General features: G+C 35.5%; 1 protein-coding gene across 2 annotated transcripts in view; it reads left to right on the top strand.

Annotated features, from left to right (window-relative positions):
- Positions 1-19,826, top strand: part of NSL1 (NSL1 component of MIS12 kinetochore complex) — a 46,020-nt gene that overhangs the window by 6,054 nt on the left and 20,140 nt on the right. The window contains exons 3-6 of one of the 2 annotated variants that reach the window (XM_054587616.1): positions 896-1,026; positions 2,955-3,009; positions 15,732-15,799; positions 17,092-18,004. In XM_054587616.1, the coding sequence (XP_054443591.1) occupies positions 896-1,026; positions 2,955-3,009; positions 15,732-15,799; positions 17,092-17,370 (533 nt within the window). In that variant the 3' untranslated portion in view covers positions 17,371-18,004. Of the gene's footprint in view, positions 1-895; positions 1,027-2,954; positions 3,010-15,731; positions 15,800-17,091; positions 18,005-19,826 lie in introns of those variants that run through there. The other variant, XM_054587618.1, reaches the window with a different exon arrangement.

Raw genomic sequence — 19,826 nt, 5'->3', positions numbered from 1 at the left:
TATCTGGGGTGCTTAATATCTGGGCCCCATTCCGCAGGCCTACTGAATCAAAATTTCTGTTCTTCTGACAGGGTCCCTGCGTTCATGCTGCTGAAGTTTGAGAATCTCTGTTTAAAAACATAGGAAATCAACCAATAAAACGGTTTTAGCTAAAAGAATTAAAGTCACTATACCTTTTACTTTCTCCTACCATTTATCCAGTTGTGCCTATTTCAGATCTAGCTACTCTATTCACTGTTATATCACAGCTTTGTTTCAACACATAAAAAAAAAATCAAAACTTCTTGGCATTCCTGACATTAAATGCCCTTTACAGTCTAGTTCTTTTATCGTCCTTCTTTCCTTATACTTTATCCTGCAGCCATTTAGAATTTTTTCGATTCCCCAAAGACTCTATGATCTTGCAAATACTGTTTCCTCTGCCTGAAATGCTTCTTCCTAGTATTTCTTTTCTTGTCTCTTGTTATCAAATGGATTTACACTTACATTCCAAGGCCCAGCTCAAATGTTACTTTTTTTTTAAAGTCTTAAATTCCACAGGCAGAGTTAGTGTTCCATTGTTCTGTGTCCTGGTAGCATTTTGTTCATACACCTGTTGTATTTATTGAGTTGCTTTGCAATTATCTGTCTTCTTCTTGCAGTGGACCATGAGCTCTTAGAGAGCAAGGATCATGTTAAATTCATCTTTGTATTTCTCTGATTTCGGCTTGGCTTCCCATAGGTACTTAGTAATTGATTGTTCAATGAGTAAATGAGTCAATCACCAATGTGGGGGCATCCATTAACTTGCTGTGTTTGTTTTCCTTAATTATTTGGTGTTTTTTAAATGTAGTTTATTTACATTTCCATGTAGAACATAAATGCTGTTTTAATGAATTTTTTTCTCTTGAAATAGATTCTGATATCAAAGAACTTGAAGATCAATTTGATGAAATCATAGTAGATATAGCCACAAAACGTAAGCAGTATCCCAGAAAGATCCTTGAATGTGTCATAAAAATTATAAAAGCAAAACAAGAATTTCTGGTAAGATGATTTACCTTTAAAATAGTAAATCTTACGTTATGTCTGCTTTGCTACAATAAAAAAAAAAGTATAAGATGTATGTAGAGATAAGTGACATTTCCTTTTCTTTATGTTTCCTGTGTTGATTACTACTCTGTCTCTTGTAAGATTTTTCTGTTTTACATCACTTTAGGTTTTTTTTATTGTTGTTTTATTTTCTGACCCCAAGTTAATTCAACACAAAATAATTCCTCCAACTTTACTGAGGTGGTTGACCACGCCCACCACCAAATCCTCCTCTTAAACTGGAATTCGGTTGCTGACCCAGACCCTGTCTCTGGTTGGCACCGGGGGCATAGTGCTCCATCCGGAGGTGTCTCTGTCAGCCTCCCCTCCTGTGAGACTTGCAGGTTGCTCACCCTCTGGACCTTTGGAGTCACAGACGGGCTGCTGTGCAGTGTGGCAGGCACGGTTCCAGGGGGCAGGGAGGTAACCATGGAGATACACTGCATGCCCTTGTTGGTAAGGGACCGGCAGAAATACTCAGTGTAGATAATGGCTGCTGCGTCGGGGCCTGAGCTGATAAGGAAGGGGCGTGCCTACACTACAGACAGCTGATACTAACATAGAATTTGAAGATGGAAGACTGACCATGACTTTATAATTCTGAGACCAGGAAGGAAAAAGAAATTTATTTTTTAAGGCTTTTCTTTCTATTTGTCATTTGTGTTTGGCACATTATATATATATGATTATGTATTTTGGAAGATGCTTTGTTTAAATTGATGATGAGGTTTGAGTACCTGTTCATAATACTGAAATTTGCTTTATGAATTCTGTGTTTCTTGTTTAGCTCCCAAAATCATGATGGGCCAAGAGTAGGTGTGCTGGGAGTAGCTTTGCTTCTGCAGGGAGAAATACCTGTTGTTTTTGATTGTGATATAGTTTGTTCTTACTTTTTGAAGTGAATATACTTTACATGTAAATCTTTTGATTGCTTTCCTTTCAGGAATTGTTTTAGATAATAAAGGCAGATACTTTATCTAAAATATTTTAGTCATTCTATGAGAAAAATATTTATAAGCAGAATTGTTCCTTTTTTATTCTGTAGCAGCCTTCAAAGAAATACCCAACCTCATTTCCCACCCCCCCGCCCTTTTAAAAGTTGTCTTGGGGAAAACATTCAAAATGTGTTTATATTTTCGCATCTCCCTTACTAACTACCCCTTTCTCCCTGAAAAAAACCTAGTAATCGATGTTGCATAAAATAAAGAAAGTTCGCAGGCCTAGGTATGGTACTGCTCTGAAAGTTAAAAATGATGCAAAATGGACAGGGTGAAGACAGTAAAGACAGCTTTTTAAAAAGCCTTTTTGGCACTTGCTTGCTTTAGGCAGGAGTAAGGAGGAACATTTTCCTTTCTTTTTCCCCCACATTGTGGACCCTGTCCCTTTCTTTCTCCAGCTGTAGCCTAGTGTGTCACAGGTCACACAGGCTTCAGTGTGCTGACATGGTAGTGGCAGCCACTTCTTAAAGCAGAGTTTCTAGGGGAATGTGCATTCTGAGCTCTCAATACTTCTTAAAAAGAACAATTTTGAAAAACAGTTCATTCATAATTTGGAGACTACCCAGTACTTGAAACACAAAATTTAGTCTCTGTGCCTTTAATTTGCTTGATTGCTTTTCTCCTTAAAATCCTTTATGGTGCAGTTTCTTAGTGTATGCAGTAGGTGGCAATACTGTAAAAGGCATAATTCAGACTTAGATTTGACAGTTTTCCTTTTCCTCTCCCTTCCCTACAGATCGCAGGATTTAATTTTTGTTTGCTTTGTGTTTTTGCAAAAGAATGATACTACTGACTAATAGTATACTTGTTTACAATAGCTGAAGAAAATGTTTATATGAGGCATTAAGTAATGAAATTAAATCCATTTTAATTTATATTGTTCAGAAGCAGTACCACCCTGTTGTACACCCATTGGACCTAAAATATGACCCCGATCCAGGTGAGTCTGTTCATTTGTGGTAAAAATGAAGCATCAACTTGTAATTTTTTGAGTTCCTGATACTCTTTTGAAGGTGTCAACATCAGAGGTGTCTTCTTTTTGATGCTTTAAGTTACTCTCAGTCATCCATGTTTAGCTCTTCGCTAAGGTTTATGAAAACATGCTCTAAAGCTACTGGCTCAGAATCTCTAGGAGTAGAACCCAGGAATCTGGACTTTTATAAAGCTACCTCCTGATCTAGACTTTTATAACACCTTTCCAATCTCTAACTTCTATTGTAATACACAGCTATCTCATTGCTATTACACCATCCATTCTATGCATTACAGCTGAAGTTACACTGTTGAAGTACTCATGGTATCAATCCCCAGTGTGATAACCTCCATTGTTTTTCATCCTTTACAAAATAAAATCCACTAAAAATATAATGTTGAACTTAAGAAGAAATACACACACTTGTTTTACCTTTGAACTCAATTGTTTCCATTTAGATACATCCTCTAAAAAGAAATTAAAATGATACAAAGTTATATAAATCCAGAAACAGAACTGGCATTGCTAAAAACATGAGTCATAATATATTTTTTAATGGCTCCATTCTAACATTTAAAAATTCGTAACAATTTTCCTAAGAAACCTTTTAGAATTTGCTTTTGGCACTCGAAAGTACTGTTTCTGAGTATTAGAAAAACAGTTAAGACCTTGATTTATTTGTAAGGGATTTTAATACGTATGGCTTGGAGTATCTTTGTAGAATTCTGAACTACCTCCTAACAGGCCTCCCAACTCCCCAAATCTCCCAAACTAATGGGATACACTGAGAGGGGGACCTATAAGTATACAGATGCTTATAGTCACAGTGTTCACTGTGTTTGAAATAAAGATTGACCTAACACCTAATGCTTAATTGTCATGGTTCACTAAAAAGGGATAGTTGCCAAAATGCAGTGGTTGCAATACACTTGTTTTAGCTTTAGAATTGAAGTTTGTGGTATCACAGTATATTCAAGTATTATGATTTTTAGATACAGTTAATTCTCTTCTAAAGAAACTTGATAACCTTTTTGTCTTAGAAGGAAAACAAATTTACTTAAATGATTTGTTGAAGATATATGTGATTTTATTCCTACCATTCCAGTTACATAGTATTAAAAAAATCTCTGGATAATATGATTCTAACTTCAGAAGTAAGGAAAGGAATAATCAGACTCTTTCTTTTGGACAAATTTTGAAGAGACCTTGTCATGCATTTTCATAACGTTTTATAAGCTTAGAATAGTGTCAGCTCTTTAAGCACAGCAAAATTACCTTGCAGTTTTATTAGCTGTATATCCTTGGACAAGTGATTTCATGCCTTAGTTTCTTTATGACCAGTTCTAGGTATGGAGCCTGATGCTTTAGGTGTCAATACCAGTTTTATCACTAAATATTACAGAAATGTCCTGCCTACTTTTGAGGTTGTATTATGAGTCATATGAGATAAGGGGCTCTATAAACTATAAGTAAAATACATAAGTAGTAGCTGGTAATGAGATGCTATATAATAATAACCCTAGTATATATTTTATCCCATTTACAATGGTGTGCTTTATAATACAGCATAGCTTATAACGCATCTAACTGGTAAAATCATATGAAAGTAATTAAAATGGCGTAGGAGGAATGTGGAAAGCATAAATAGATATGGAACCTAAAGGTCTAAATGAGCTGCACAAGAAAACTTATTGGAATTTCTTGAAAGTTTCTTTTTGTTATTAGACGATTAAGTAATATAAAATGTTTTTGAAAGCTGACACTTTTAAAGAAGATTGTCTGGTTTTTAAAACCATACAGTCATCCCTCAGTATCTGTGGGGGGATTGCTTCCAGGACGCCCAGGTGCATCAACATCCACAGATGTTTACGTCCCTTATGTAAAATAAGCGTAGTATTTGCATGTAATCTACTTATGTCCTCCTGTGTACTGTAAATCATCTCTAAATTACTTATTATACCTAATACAATGTAAATACTATGTAAATAGTTATACTATGTTGTTTAGGGAGTCATGATCAGGAAAAAAGTCTGTACATGTTCAGTACAGATGTGACCATCATAGGTCTAACTACATCATATGTGCCAGCAACAGTGTGACATTTTTGTCCATGGGTGGTTGAACCCATGGATGTAGAACGTGTGGATAGGGAGGGCGAACTGCACTTAGGCAGTGTGCATAATAGTGATTTGGCATGGTTATGTTAAGGACTTAGGGGATACAGAGGTAAAACAGATTCTTCCCATAAAGAGCTTATGTCTGAGTGGAAGAAATAAGCGATGAACATAAAACAAGATTCTACCATGCCCTCTAACTAGTTGTTTTTCCAGTTTTCTCCATCTGATAAAAGTTCACCTTCATGTACATACTACTTTAGCCAGAAGTTAACCTTGCGGTTTTTTTTCTCCTAGGTTCCTTATATCCAGTCTGTCAATAAGATCTATAAATTATTCCTTTGGAATATAATCTTACTTTAATGTACTTCATCTCATTATCATCTGTTTAGGTCACCATTACTCTTAAGTGGATTTCTACACATGCTTTCTAGAAGGTCTTCCTGTTTTACTCTTGCTCTCTTCCATTCCATTCTATAGATGTTAGGCACGGTTGATTTAAACCTTTTTTTCAATATGTTTTAAACATACAGAAAATATGGAGTACAACATAATGACATCTTTGTATCTACTGCTCATACTTGAGGGCTGTTCACATTTTGCCAAACTTGCTTCAGACCTTTTTAGGAACTGAAAGGTATGGAACTTTCTTTGTAGGCCTGCACCATCCCATTCCACTCCTTCTTCAGAAGTAACCACTATCCCTGGGCTGAGAGGATCCTTCCTATTCATGCTCTCATGCTTTAACTTCAGAGATACATATCCATAAACAGTGTATGGCATCTTTTTAAATTTTATATAATCACTGTATGATTAATGGTATGATCAGTATAAATTTTACACTGCAACTTATGTAGTCCCCTCAACAATGCGAACACCCATAGCTCTGTTCATTTAGCTACTACAGTAGTATGAATTGAATATACCACCATTTATCCATTCCTCTACCAAGGGATGCTTAGATTGTTGTTGGGTTTTTATTACTTAGTTTTGTTTTTGTTTTTGCTTTTTGTTATAGCCAGTATTACAATGACTGTTCTTATACCTGTCTCCTTGTATAGTATAAATATGCCACAGATGTTCTGGGGTAGTTTTCTGGAAGCAGAATTCCTAGGTCATAGGATTTGTTTCTGTTCAGCTTTATTACATTTGAGCTTTACTACCCCTCCAAAGTGGTGGTATCAGTTTACATTCCCACTAGCAGTGTTTGAAAGTTTTGCTTACCCACATTTTGCCAGCAATTGAATTGTTTCTCTTTCTCTCTTCCTCCATATATATACATATGTGCATACATACATGCATTTGTCAATACATTGTCAAATGTATGTATGTATGCATGTACAGGTGTGGGCAAAAGTAGGTTAACAGTTTTCATATGGAAAATGATATGCAGGTTACAACTATTACAATAGCTTTATCATATCAAAAGAATGTCACTCGCAATTGCATATATGCACTCATATACCATATTTTATACAGACACACACACACGAGGGAGACTAAAAAAATATACGGAATTATTTCTGGAGGGCGGGCCCTTTGTAGTACAGGCTTCCCCAGCTAGGTGAGTGTCCTATGAACACGTGTATCAGTGTACCAGCTGGCTTCAGTTAATTTTTTTTGGACTCTCAGTTCATGATGGGTGATTTACGAGTGCACCTGCCCACACTGCACTGAATGTTCAGCAGTTTTTGACCAAAATGGCATGACCTCTGTGCCCCACCCTCCCTATTCAGCCATTCTTGCCCTGAACAACTCTTTGGGCAGATGAATAAAGTCTGGGGAACAACTGTTTCCCCAGATGAATAAAGTCCTAAAGTAAATCATTTTGCTGATGTGGAAGAGGTGAAACAAAAAATGACAGAAGCACTAAAAGGCATCAAAATCAACAAGTTCAAAAACTGTTTTGAGTAATGGAAAAAATGTCTCAATCGGTGTAGTGCATCAAATGGAAAATACTTTGAAGGTGACTGAAGTTTAAATATTTAAGAATAAATACACAGTTTTTTATAAATAAATTCCAGGGTTTTTTGGGATCCCCCCATGGTGTATATATCTATATAAAATTTAAAGTGGGGTTGAGCATCCTTTCCTATGTTTTTGTTTACCCTACAGTCTCTTCTGTGAATTGCCTATTGATAGCCTTTGTCCATTTTTCTGTGGGGTTGTTTGAACTTATTTGTTTTTAAGGGTCATACACACAGGCACATACATATGCACACACATATACACATTCTAGATACTAATACTTTGGTTATAAACACTGTAAATATTTGTTCTCAAGTTTTGGCTTGTCTTTTAACTTCATTTACAATGACTACATATATATTAATATATCTCATATTTAGGTCTTGAATCCATCTGAAATTTTTAAAAAATTTTATGACAAAGGGATCTAATTTCTATCATACCAATAGCCAGTTGTCTTAGCATCGTTTATTGAATAGTCCATCATTTCTCCACTGCTTTGTAATGTCACTCTCTAATACACAAAGTTTCCTTATATTTTAAGGTCTGTTTCTGGGCTCTCTTTTTAATTTTGTTAGTTGTTAGGGCTTCTCTGCAACATTATCACAGTTTTTAAGTTATTGTAGTTTTATGAAGTCTTGATATCTTGTGATTTCTTCAAAATTTTGTTGCCTATTTTTGGCCCTTTCTGCTCTGCTGCCTGTCTTAGCCCCTCCTACAGTCCGGATGAAAGCTTCTTCTTTACCTCCTTGGTTGTCAGACTTGCATACAGTTCGATTTTCTGGCAGTTCTTGTTATTTTTTAATTTGTCCTTTTGGTTGTGTGAGGAGGCAAAGTATATCTACCTATGCCTCCATCTTGGCTGGAAGTCCTACTTTTGGCCCTTTACTCTGCAATAGGAATTGTTAGGATCAACTTGTTAAATTACATGAAAAATTTTAGTGGGATTTGATTGGAATTGCATTTAATTTAGACTTTTATAGATTAATTTGGAGAGAAATACCATCTGTTTTCAAATTTTATATAAAATTTATAATATAGGTGTTCCCATTTGTGAACATACTATATCTCGTTTTGAGTTTTTCAAAATGTCCTTCAGTAGTGTTTTACCAACAGATATAGTAAAGACAGTTATAAGAGCACTTCCTATTGGCTACATTGAGAGTAGTAATATATAGTTAAGGGAATGGATATGATAGATTTTCTGTAATACATGTGGAGAAGTGTCTAAAAACATGTAATAAAGATGATTATAAAGAAAAAATAGTGTTTTATAGATTTTTCTATGTAGATTTTGCACATTTTTTATTTGTTCAAGATACCTTACCTTTTTGTAGCTATTACCAATGGTAACATTTTAGGATTTGGTGAAGGTGTAGGTTTAGTGTTCAGGAACACCATTGAATTTTACTTGCTGAAGTCTAGTGGTAAATCTAGTTTCAGTTAGATTCCTTTAGATGTAGATAAACCATTTGCAAGTAATGATGGGATATGTCTTTTTCTAACTTTATACCTTTTCTTGTTTTGTTACATTGGCTACAACCGCTAGTACAGTGTTGAATAGTAGTGATCATAATATTTTTAAATTATGAAAAAATGTTTAATTTTATTGAATACTTTTGTATCAACTAGGATCATATATTTGTATAACCAACTTTATTGAGGTATAATTTACATATAATATATCTAAGGGTATAGTTTGAGTTTTGACAAAAGTATGTAACAACATAACCATCACCACAATTCAGACATAGGACATTTTCCATCATTTGTAAAATTTCCTTGTGTCTCAAGATCATATGCTTTTTGACTTTAACTCCGCTAGTATGGTAAATTAACATTGAGAAATTTTTCTGAGAGTTGTCTTTACATTCATAGAGAAAACCCCAGTTTCTCATTAATGTATTTTTCCTTTCATACACTGTTGAATTAAACTTGTCTATTTTTTAGTCTATTTACCTATTGTTTATTTGCATCTAGTCACACCCCCCCCCCATGATGGTGTTTTAAAACATACTGTCCCTTTCCAATTTTGTCATCGAGATTATACTGCCCTCATAAAACAGTTTGTAAGCATAGAGGTTATTTGATTTTTGAAGTGTGGATAAGATTCATCTATAAAACAGTCTAAACCTAGTGATATGTGTGGGGCATTGATATTTGACTTAACTGATTTAGTATACTTTTTCATTTCTTTTCTGGTTCATAGAAATAGTAATTTTGTTTGATTTGGGATACGATTTTTACATTTTCTGTATCTATCCAATGACAGAGTTTGTGAACTTCTGAGCCAGCCTGACTAGAAGTCTAAGATACTTTTTAAAACACAAATCAGCTTTCATTCCTCTCTTAAAATCCTAAAATCTCCCAATTTTAAAATATATAATAAACTTCAAACCTCTTAGCATTCACTTACATGGTCTGGCTCCCCACCTGCCTCTCCAAGTTCATGTCAGGCACTTTCCTTTCTGCTCTGACCACTCTAAGTAAAGTGGCCTCTCCTTAGTTCTCTGTCATCACACCTGTTTATTTCCTTAATAGCATTTATTACACTAGGTAAGTATTTGTGTGTTCCCTTGTTTATGGTCTCTCAGAAAACAGAAAGGTCCATGAGATTTCTTACTTGAGTTTGCATTATATGGAGCACCATGCTCAATAAACACTGAATGACTATTATTCATCCACACATTCAATGTTTATTAAATGTCTACGTATGCCGGAACTCTCAATGTGGAGGATGTAGCAGTGGCCAACACAGGCAAGGTCCTTGCTCGGTGGATTGTATATTCTTATGGGAGCAGGAAAATATAAACAGATCTAAAAATAAGTAACATTAGTGCAAGAGTGATGTGTTTAGGTGTGGGAAACACTTTGCTGAGGAAGTAACAAGAAGGAATTTATCGTGTGACAAGAGGAAGAGCTTTTCAATTAGAGAGAAGAGCTAAAACAAGGTTCTTAAGTCAAGATGAGCTTGAATATTTATGGAACAAGAAACCACTGAGGCTGTAGTGGAGGAAATAGAGGGAAAGAGTGTTGCAGGACAAGGGTAGAGGCTTGGCTGAGTCCAGAAAACACAGCTAGGAGTTTGAAGGTCTTCAGTGCCTTAGAGAGATACAGCTCTTCAGTACTCAAGGAGCTGGGGAGGTGCGTGTGCAGGTGGGAGTGGATGCAGAGGATTACATACCTGCTACGCAGTGGGTGTGTTCAACAGACCCGTGTAAGGTGTAGCATAGGGTTATCTTTCACTGCTCAATTTTTGGTTTCATTTTTCCCGGGGATGCTGCTTTACAATCCATGGTTCTTATCATGCTTTTAGTTGCTCCTTTAGAAACCAGAGTAAGCCATACATCCTGTGTTACACATGCTTGCTCATTCATGCTCATAAAATGCATTGGATACAGAAAGGAACTACTCTGTTAATGTTGTTTTGATGAAATCCTGAATTTATGCAGGCTTTGGGAAGTTTATGTGTCCTAGTTTAGTCAGTGCAGTGACCTGAAAGCAAAACTAGGTTGATTACTCAATCTTTCGTTTCCACTTTTTCGTTTCCCTATGTTTTAGAAAGCTAGTGACTAGGGAAGGCCGTGTCCTCAAGGCTGCCTAACTTCCACATTTTTAAGAGCAAACTTTATTTTTAATATCCTTGCATCAATCTTCTGATGAGCTGTCTACCAATAAAATGAACTTTGAGTCTTTTGTGATCCTGTTAATAAAACTGATAATTGCTTGCATATTATCTTTTTAAAAATATTCTTTGAAATTCTTTGAAGAGATTCCCTTCTTTTCCCTGTCCTTTACTAAGTATGCAGTGGTGACAAGGAGCTGTTTTGAGTTTCTCTACAGTAGACTTGATGATACTTCCAATTCTTTTGCTGACCCTACAAACAGAGGACTTAAGAGTCAGTTCCTCTTCTTGCCTAATAAGTTGTTTAAGCCATGGACAGCATTTTTACAGGTAGCCACCCACTTACAAATGGCTATGTTTCCAGAATTCATATTTAATCTGAGCTTTGGAATTTGAAATGCATTTCCCACTGAAAAACATTTACTAATGGTATTGTAAGTGGGTAAGTTTCTAGGCTTCCCTTTAAAGTCCTATTTATCCTATAATCTAGCTGAACTACTAAGTGTTTATTGTGAAAAATATTAGGAAAATCACATTTCAGATGCACCTTAGCTCTACTACATGTTGTTTAAATAGGATTTGAGAGAATAGTTTGGATCCCTAAACACCTTTGTCCATGATGAGAGGGTGGATAGCAGCGCCGTGAAGATGCTCCCGTGAAGGTTATGGAGAGAAAGCTGCTGGGAGTGGGTCTGGATGAAGTGCCCTCCACCTCCTGCCCGGAAGGACCAGCCACCAGCATGCGAAATGGTCTTCAGTCCCATGTTCATGTGTCAGCAGTACCTATGTGCTCTTACTAGTTACAGAAATAATCTTGAGAGAGTGGTAAAAAGTTTATATATTTTGAAATTCCCTTAGCAGATGTTAATGTTGGAAAATGCTTTTATGATGCATTTACAGATAACATAGTCACACATTTACTTTTCTCCTCTTTGCCTGTTTTTTTTTTAATCTTTGTGTGTTTGGTTTTATTCCTAAAATTATTGATTCTTTTTAGTTTTCAATGAAAGGAATTCGCTTAACTTAAAGGTACTATAACATGAATAGTTAAAATAGATTTAATTATACAATTGTTCTATTTTTAATTCTGTACGAGGCATAATCTATTTTTATTTCAAGAGGTTTTCATTATGTTGGAGCTGATTTTTGACCATTTTTAACTCATTCCTATGAGTTTAGTATAATTTTTGGCAAAGTGATATTTTGGAAAACTACCTACAGAATATAGAAGAGCAAGTGCTTGGGAATCTGGGAAGTGTGGTTCTACCTCTTTGGTTCTGGTACATTTTTCAGCTCTCACAGCTTGTTTCCTTATCTATAAAAGGAGGCTGATGAAACCTGGTTGCCTCACAAGGTTCCTAAAGCTGTTACATCAGATTGATTGGCAAGGAACGCCAGCTCATACTGCCATAGGAATGGGCTGTCCGAATCAAGGAGGGCAAGTTTTCATGCCATTGTGTTTTTCTTCTCTGAACTTTTTCTTTCCATAACCAAGTTTCTCAAAAGAATAATCTATACTCATTAGCCTCACTTTTAATCTCTCACTTTGTCAAAAAATAGTATTTAGTATTAATATTTGGATTGATAATTGCTTTTGTTTTCTGTTTGCTGTTGTGCCTGTCAATAATTCTTTCCCAAGCAGTTCAGTAGAACTGTAAAATTCCTCTCACTATGGTAAACACTTCAGGTTATCCATCAAATCCATTTGTAAAACCTTTTCCTTTCCTTGAGATGTTCCCCTGGGAGCCTTTTGTCTTCCTGTTGTGGTCTGGGCTGGCTGCTCTCTAGGCCTGGTGCAAGGTTCATACCCTGTCTGCTCCTTTCCTCATTGCCTTGGGAATTTCCTTTCCTTCTCTTCTGTTTGGAACCATGTTTCCGGGTTCCTGTGTTTTCTTCTTTCTTGATTTATTCCCTTGTTTTGGTATAGCACTTCCTCTACCACCCCACCTCTTATGCCCCCCTGCTCCCCTCCCCAGCCTTCAGCACCAAATCCTTTTAAGGCAACTTTATATAACACCTGTGAAGCTTCTGCTCTCCTTTCAGTTCCCCTGTTGGATTGACCTCTCCCTCCTTTGTGCCTCCACAGCACCCTCTATCATAGCCATGTTTATCAGACCTATGCAGCACCTGCTCTACATGTCAGGCATTGTGTTCGACACTAGGGAGTTCAAGGTTAAGAGAATGAGCTGCTTCCCAAGGAAATTCGGAAAGATAAATAACACCTTGGTTCTCACTGGGGGGGCAGTACTGCCCTCTAGTGGCCCTTTTGAAAAAGTGGGAGTTGAAAGGTTTTTGGTTAACCAGAGAAGTGGGAGGGTACACCTGACATTTTGTAGTCACAAGACAGTAATACTCAATGTCTTATGTGTCCAGCACAACTTTAGAATATTCCACCAGACATTCACGCGTGAAAATATCTTTATAATTATCAAAGCCTGGGGCCTAACTCCTTTTTATACACAAACCCAAACTACTCCTGGCACTTTTTACATTGTCATTGCTTGTGCAGCAGGTAGAGAACAGCTACTGTTGTCCATCAGTGTGGGTTTATAGAGACTTTTTTTAAAAGTAGCACATACTTATAAAAAATTAAGGAGATCTTGGATGATAGGTTACTTTGTAAATCATGCAATAACAATGAATATGATTGCCTTGTTCTATACATAAAAGTAAGAAACTTTCTAGAGTAAATATTTTAAAAGATTTCATTCATTATTGTCTGTATGCATGTATATATTGGGATATAACATGCAATGCACGGCTTGATGAATTGATCTCCACACACACTGCCACCTTGCTGCACATATGCTGAGTCTGCATAGTTGGGAAACATAGGATAAACTTATTTTTAAACAGTATGTTATATTTTCAAATAATATGCCCATTAAATTTTCATATGTACATAAATATAATTCTTAGAATATAGGGGGACTATGGGCTTGTATAGCAAAAAAATTATATATATATATTTTTTTTACTAACCTCAAAGTGAAATTTAGCACTTCCATTTTGAATGCAGGAAATGGTGGCAGCACTAGCCAGAAGTTATAGTACCTGTAGCTTTTTTTTGCTACTAGAAGCCACAGATATTTTCAATTTCCATTGTTCCAGATACCTCACAATATTGTTTATGCTCATTATTTTCATATTATGGTAAATATTAGACCTGCTACTCAGTGCTGTTATTTAAATCATTAATAAATGGACACATATATTACTTCTACAATTTTTAAATAATTGTATTTTTAAATTTTATTTTAAAACATTCTGACATTCTAGAGTAAGCAAAACTAATAATGTATAATGATAGAAATCACATGAATGGTTTTTTCTTATGGACAAAATTGACTGAGAAAGGGGAACAAGAGAACTTTCTAGAGTGATGGAAATGTCTGTGTCCTGGTATGTATTTGTGAAAGGTGATTGAATGTTAACCTTAAGATATACACTTCACTATATGTAAATTATACCTCAATTAAAAAAACAAATACATTAAAAAATATTCTGAGAAGGAGACTATAGGCTTCACCAAATTTCCAAAGAAATTTCTGGTAACAGAAATGGTTAAGAACCCTTTCTTGAGGCCACGATGTTAGCTTTGCCTTTCTCCTTTGAGTGCCTTCTTCCTCTCTAGAGGAAGTTGCTTTTTCTATTGATTTTCTTATTTTCTAAAACTGGTTTCCCTTTTTTTAGCTAAAGAAAGTCAGAAAAGAAAAACAGCAGCTGTGAAAGCAATTATTGGCTTATTTGCCAGCCTCTCGAAACTGATAAAGCAGCAGTCTTCCTAACATAGTCATGTACTTGCTTAGAGTTTAAGTAATTTCTAATGATTAGAACTACTTTTCTAAAAACTAATTTGTAGACAGTTTCATAATATGATTTTTCACATTTCAAATTTCTCTTGGAGTTTTAGTAGGATTTTTATTCCTTTATCATTGAATATGCAGTTCTGTTATGAAGTAGCCATGAACATGTACAACAAAGATTAAAAGAAAATAATAAAAAAATAAATAAATGTATTTGGAATTAGAAAAGCATCAAGGGCCCTGGCTGGTGTGGCTCAGTGAATTGAGCACCAGCCTGCAAACCAAAGGGTCGCCAGTTCAATTCCCAGTCAGGGCACATGCCTGGGTTGCAGGCCAGGTGATCAGTAGGGGGCACTCAAGAGGCAACCACACATTGATGTTTCTCCCTCCCTTCCCCTCTCTCTAAAAATAAATAAATAAAATCTTTAAAAAAGAGAAAAGTATCAAGGAAGTAAGGAAAGAAAAATTAATACTACTGACAGTCTATTCCAGAAATTTCATTTAGGTATTTTTTAAAAAAGATTGAATTTACTTATTTTTTAGAGAGAGAAGAAGGGAGGGAGAAAGAGAGAAGTGTGAGAGAACATCAATCAGTTGCCTCTCGCACGCCTCCAACTGGGGACCTGGCCCGCAACCCAGGCATGGGCCGTACACTGGGAATCAAACCAGCCGTTCGCAGGCTGATGCTCAGTCCACTGAGCCATACCAGCCAGGGGTCATTCAGGTATTTTTGATGCAGTGCGATTACAAATTCGAAGTCCAAATATGTTTTACAAAATTCAGAATCATACAAATATCAAATATTAGCCTGTGTTTATTTTAAAATGTGAGGATAGTGCTTGAAGTTGTTAAATGTAGTGGTAGATAACATAGAACAAGCAGGCTTTCTTCTGGGGGCACACAGTGTTAAGACTACTCAACACAACTCTTGTTGTCTATCATCTTAGGTTTGTAACTTCTCATTTTACTCTAGTATTCTAGTATTTTCATAGTCTTTTTATATACCTAGTTAAATTTAATAGGACACTTGTTTTAGTAGGTTACAAACTACTCTGAGAAAGGCCGAGCCAAGGGGAGCAGCCCTGACGGATGTTTACCTAGAATGCGTCTGCGTGTCTTACGACTTGCTGTTAGATTTTTAGAAACCTAAAATACTGTTTGGTGGTTTCTTTGCAGTCTCTCGTGTGGAAAATTTGAAATGCAGAGGAGAAACAATAGCTAAGGAAATCAGTCAAGCCATGAAGGTAAAAGCAACATGCTAAAAAATTATAAAGTGAACAAAGTGTGTAGCTAGGCATTTGCTTTGAACAACCACATGTGTTTTAGCCTGTTGTAATAGGAATTCTTAGTAGTTTTTAAAATAGATCTTTAATGAATTAATTAAGCAACAGTAACATTCAGAATAACACCATTTATTAGGTACCTGCTATGTGCCAGTAGTATACCTGGCCTCTTTAAAGGTTGGTTATATTTTTGAGTTCTTAGAGTTAGCAGTCCAGCAAACAATTTTAGATTCGAATACCAGCTAATATTTAGTGAGCATTTAGTATGGCTCAGGTACCATCTAACTGCTTTACATATATTATCTCATCTAATCCTTCCAGTAACCCTATGAGATAGGTATTGCTATTACCCTATTTTACAGATGAGAAAACTGAGGCACAGAGAGGCTAATTAGATTGCCCAAATAAGTCATCCAGCCAGGATTTAAACCCTGGTTGTTTGGCTCCAGAGCCTATGCTCTTAACCACTACATTATACAGCATATCAAATTGGAGTTTTATTATAACAAAATTGTTTATATTTTTGACATTATTTTATATAAACAGAAAAACACTTATTTCTAATATATGAAAATTACTTTCAAACTTCTTTATAATCTCCCCTGTTCTTAAAATTTTTATAACGTTCTTGTGTGGTTTGTATTGATTCCATGATTTTCTCACAGTGTGTTCCTGATCAAGAGTTGACAAACTAGGATAGGCCAGGCTAAAATCCAGCCTACCACCTATTTTTGTTAATAAAATTTCATTGGAATGCAGCCATATCTATTCATTTATTTATTGTCTATTGTCTATGGCTTCTTTACATTACAATGAAAGAACTGAATAATTGTTACAGAGATGATATAAGCCCCCCAGGTCCTAAAATATTTATTATATGGCCCTGTACAGAAAAAAATGTGCTGATCCTTGTTCATGATTAAGATTTCTAAAATACTTATTATCCTAAAATGTGGATTTTCAGACATTAAATCATTAGCTCTGAAATCCTGTTACTTCCTGTTCTGCTGAAGTTTTATTTTTACTACCAGGCATTTATAGGAATGGAACATATTTTTTTAGTCTCAGTTTTTAGTTAAAATTCCTAAAACTTGTATTTTAAGGTCAGGTTGAATATCTGCCACCCCAGAAATTAGGTCTTAGAAACAGTTTTGACCTGAAGAATTAAAATTCTAGAGTGTTGTGTTTGTCCCTGTGTGTTTGTGTTTCAGCCTGAGATTAATGTTGAGCATTACTGTTTGTTTATTTTTAAGTCCTTGCCTGCACTAATTGAACAAGGAGACGGATTTTCCGAAGTGTTAAAGATGCAGCCTATTATTCAGCTCCAAAGAATCCACCAAGAAGTCTTTTCCAATTGTTACAGGAAGCCAGATGTTAAATCTGAGAGCTTTATAACACAAATAGAAACCACACCAACAGAGACTTCTACCAGGGAAACTACTAACATGGTACTGAAAAGAAAGCAAACTAAAGACTGCCCTCAGAGAAAATGGTATCCATTGCAGCCAAAGAAAATTAATCTTGATACATAAACTGGTTTTGTTTACCCTGGGAGTTGAAATTAGCACTATCAACTTTTAGATTAAAGTCAGGTGCCTAGACAGGACTTCATTTAAAACAACAACGTAACTCTTTAACTAGTGATTTCTTTATACAAATGTAGTTGCTCTGTTCTGGGATATGATGTAATATTGTATTTCTTTCCTCGGTAGTTTATAGTGAAGAAAAGCATAGTTTAAAATGTTGGCACAAAGCCCATCAGTGGGTGTGAATGGTGCAATCTCTTGCAGCCCTTGATGCCATCAGCGCTTGGCTGCCTTACAGCTTTTATGGAATTTTGTGAGTAACATACTCTGTTAGGTTTTCTGGATGTACTGCATTCTTAAAAGAAGAGCTGTGTAACAACCGTCTTTATTTATGTGCTGAAAGGAATCTGCACAAGAACACATGCAGGATTTTGGGGGGCGTTTTTGTTGTTTTCAGTGCAATTTGTTTTATCAAATTAATGTACAAATGACAAGACTAACTTTGACTTTGTCACTCCAGTTTAGCTAATTTGGACCTGTGGGATTAATTTTGGGGTTTTGTTTTTGTTTTGTTAGAAGACAAGACAACTATTATTTGCACAAGACTTTCTCTCAAATAAAAATTAGCAAGTAGCCAATATTTTTTGCCCACATTTTGATTTTCCATAGACTTTTTAACTTTTAAACATAATTTGATTTGGGAAAAATAGTTTTGTTTTTCTTTTCTTTCTTTTTTTTATGGGTTTCTCATTATTTCTTTGTACATGATTCCAGTTGAAAAATATATCAAAATAATTAACAAATTGTCCTGTGGAACAAATATAGATGCAATCATACTGAACTATTTTATATTTAAGGATGTTTATATATCAAGGATATAATCATTGGTAGAAGTCTGTGAAAGCTATAGTGCCCATACTTTTAACATTTAACTACAGTTTCTTAAAGCTCTTATTGAGTCTCTTACTCAATTAGTGTAATATAGCCAGGGCTGTCTAACTTGCCACCTTCCTCTTTTGATGACTATACCTTCATTCATTTGTAACGGAGTTTACTAATCATGAGGTTGGAAAATCTGTACTTCTTGTGTTCATTATGTCTTAATAATTGTAAATGTCAGAATGTGACAGAAAGCCTGTCTCAATGAGAACTTACATAAACCTTTTTATTGCAGTCGTATTTTGACGTTACAATTTGAGATCTGTATATTTTTGTAAAGCAGTTTGTTTTTTATTAAAATAATGTGCAGTGCAGTGACTGAAGTCTTGATACTGTGTGTGGTTTTTTTTAAGATTTAATTTATTTATTTTTAGAGGAGAAGGGAGGGAGAAAGGGAGGGAAAGAAACATCAGTGTGCGGTTGCTTCTTGTGTATCCCCTGCTGGAGACCTGGCCCACAACCCAGGCGTGTGCCCTGACTGGGAACTGAACCAGCAAGCCTTTGCTTTGTAGGCCAGCACTCAATATACTGTGTGTTTTTAAGAGTTGTCTTAGGCACTCTTGAGCTCAGCTTTAGTTGGATGGTGTCAGCACCTTGCATTTCGGAACAGACTAAATTTAATTTTAAAATTGTTTTGAGGGCTATGGAATTTTGCTATTCTAAGGCAGCGCTAGCTTTTTCATAGTATAAAATTGTATATAAGTTATTTCACTCCAAAAGCCTGAAAACAAAAGAATTATTAATTCTCCTAGATTGGATGATTGCATTGTGATTATAAAAGAAAATGTTTTCTCTTTTAAAGTGATACATATTAAGATACCTATTGTTTAATGGACTTGATGTCTTGGATTTGCTCTGAAATATGTCAGCAAAGAAAAAAGACAAGAAAAAGGAATATCTTAAGCAAATGTAGCAAAAAGCTTGATAATGTTGGATCTGTGTGATGGATATATTCTTTCTACTCTTCTGCCTGTTTGGACATTTTTATAATTTAAAAAAATATTTGATCTATTTTAAAACCCCCAGACAGACAGCTGAAACTTGAAGTCCCTTGGAAAGGTCAAATTTCATTCCATAGTGAAATACCATTAGAAAGACAACATATTAGCATTATTAAATAAGATAAACATCAATGGTATCAGTAATAATATTGGTAATATATATTTTTTAGGAAGATAAATTGAATTTTTGCATAGGCCAAGAACTAGCTAGCTAAGATGATGAAAAGTAAAGTCTATAGTTGTAGGAAATGTTGAAGGAAAAAATAGTTAAATATTGACCCCCTATGGTAAAAAGAAGGCTGGATCAGATGGAGCCTAACGATTTCATTTCATCAAAAACCAAAACAGACAGACAAAAAACAACGTAAGTTCAAACCCAGTCAAAGGGGGAGAGAGCACTGTGGAAGCCGCTGGTTTCTGAAATCAGTGAAGGAAAATCCTTTCCAAACTTCAGCCATTAGAAGTTGTATTAGTCTGCTTGAGTTGCTATAACAAAATACCACAGACTGGGTGGCTAAAACA

Source organism: Pteronotus mesoamericanus, unplaced genomic scaffold, assembly GCF_021234165.1.
Source record: "Pteronotus mesoamericanus isolate MK-2021 breed Mesoamerican mustached bat unplaced genomic scaffold, CSHL_Meso_final scaffold_1186, whole genome shotgun sequence".
In the NCBI taxonomy this organism is placed as follows: domain Eukaryota; kingdom Metazoa; phylum Chordata; class Mammalia; order Chiroptera; family Mormoopidae; genus Pteronotus; species Pteronotus mesoamericanus.
Note: the sequence above shows the minus strand (reverse complement) of the source record. Positions and strands in the feature narration are given on the sequence as shown.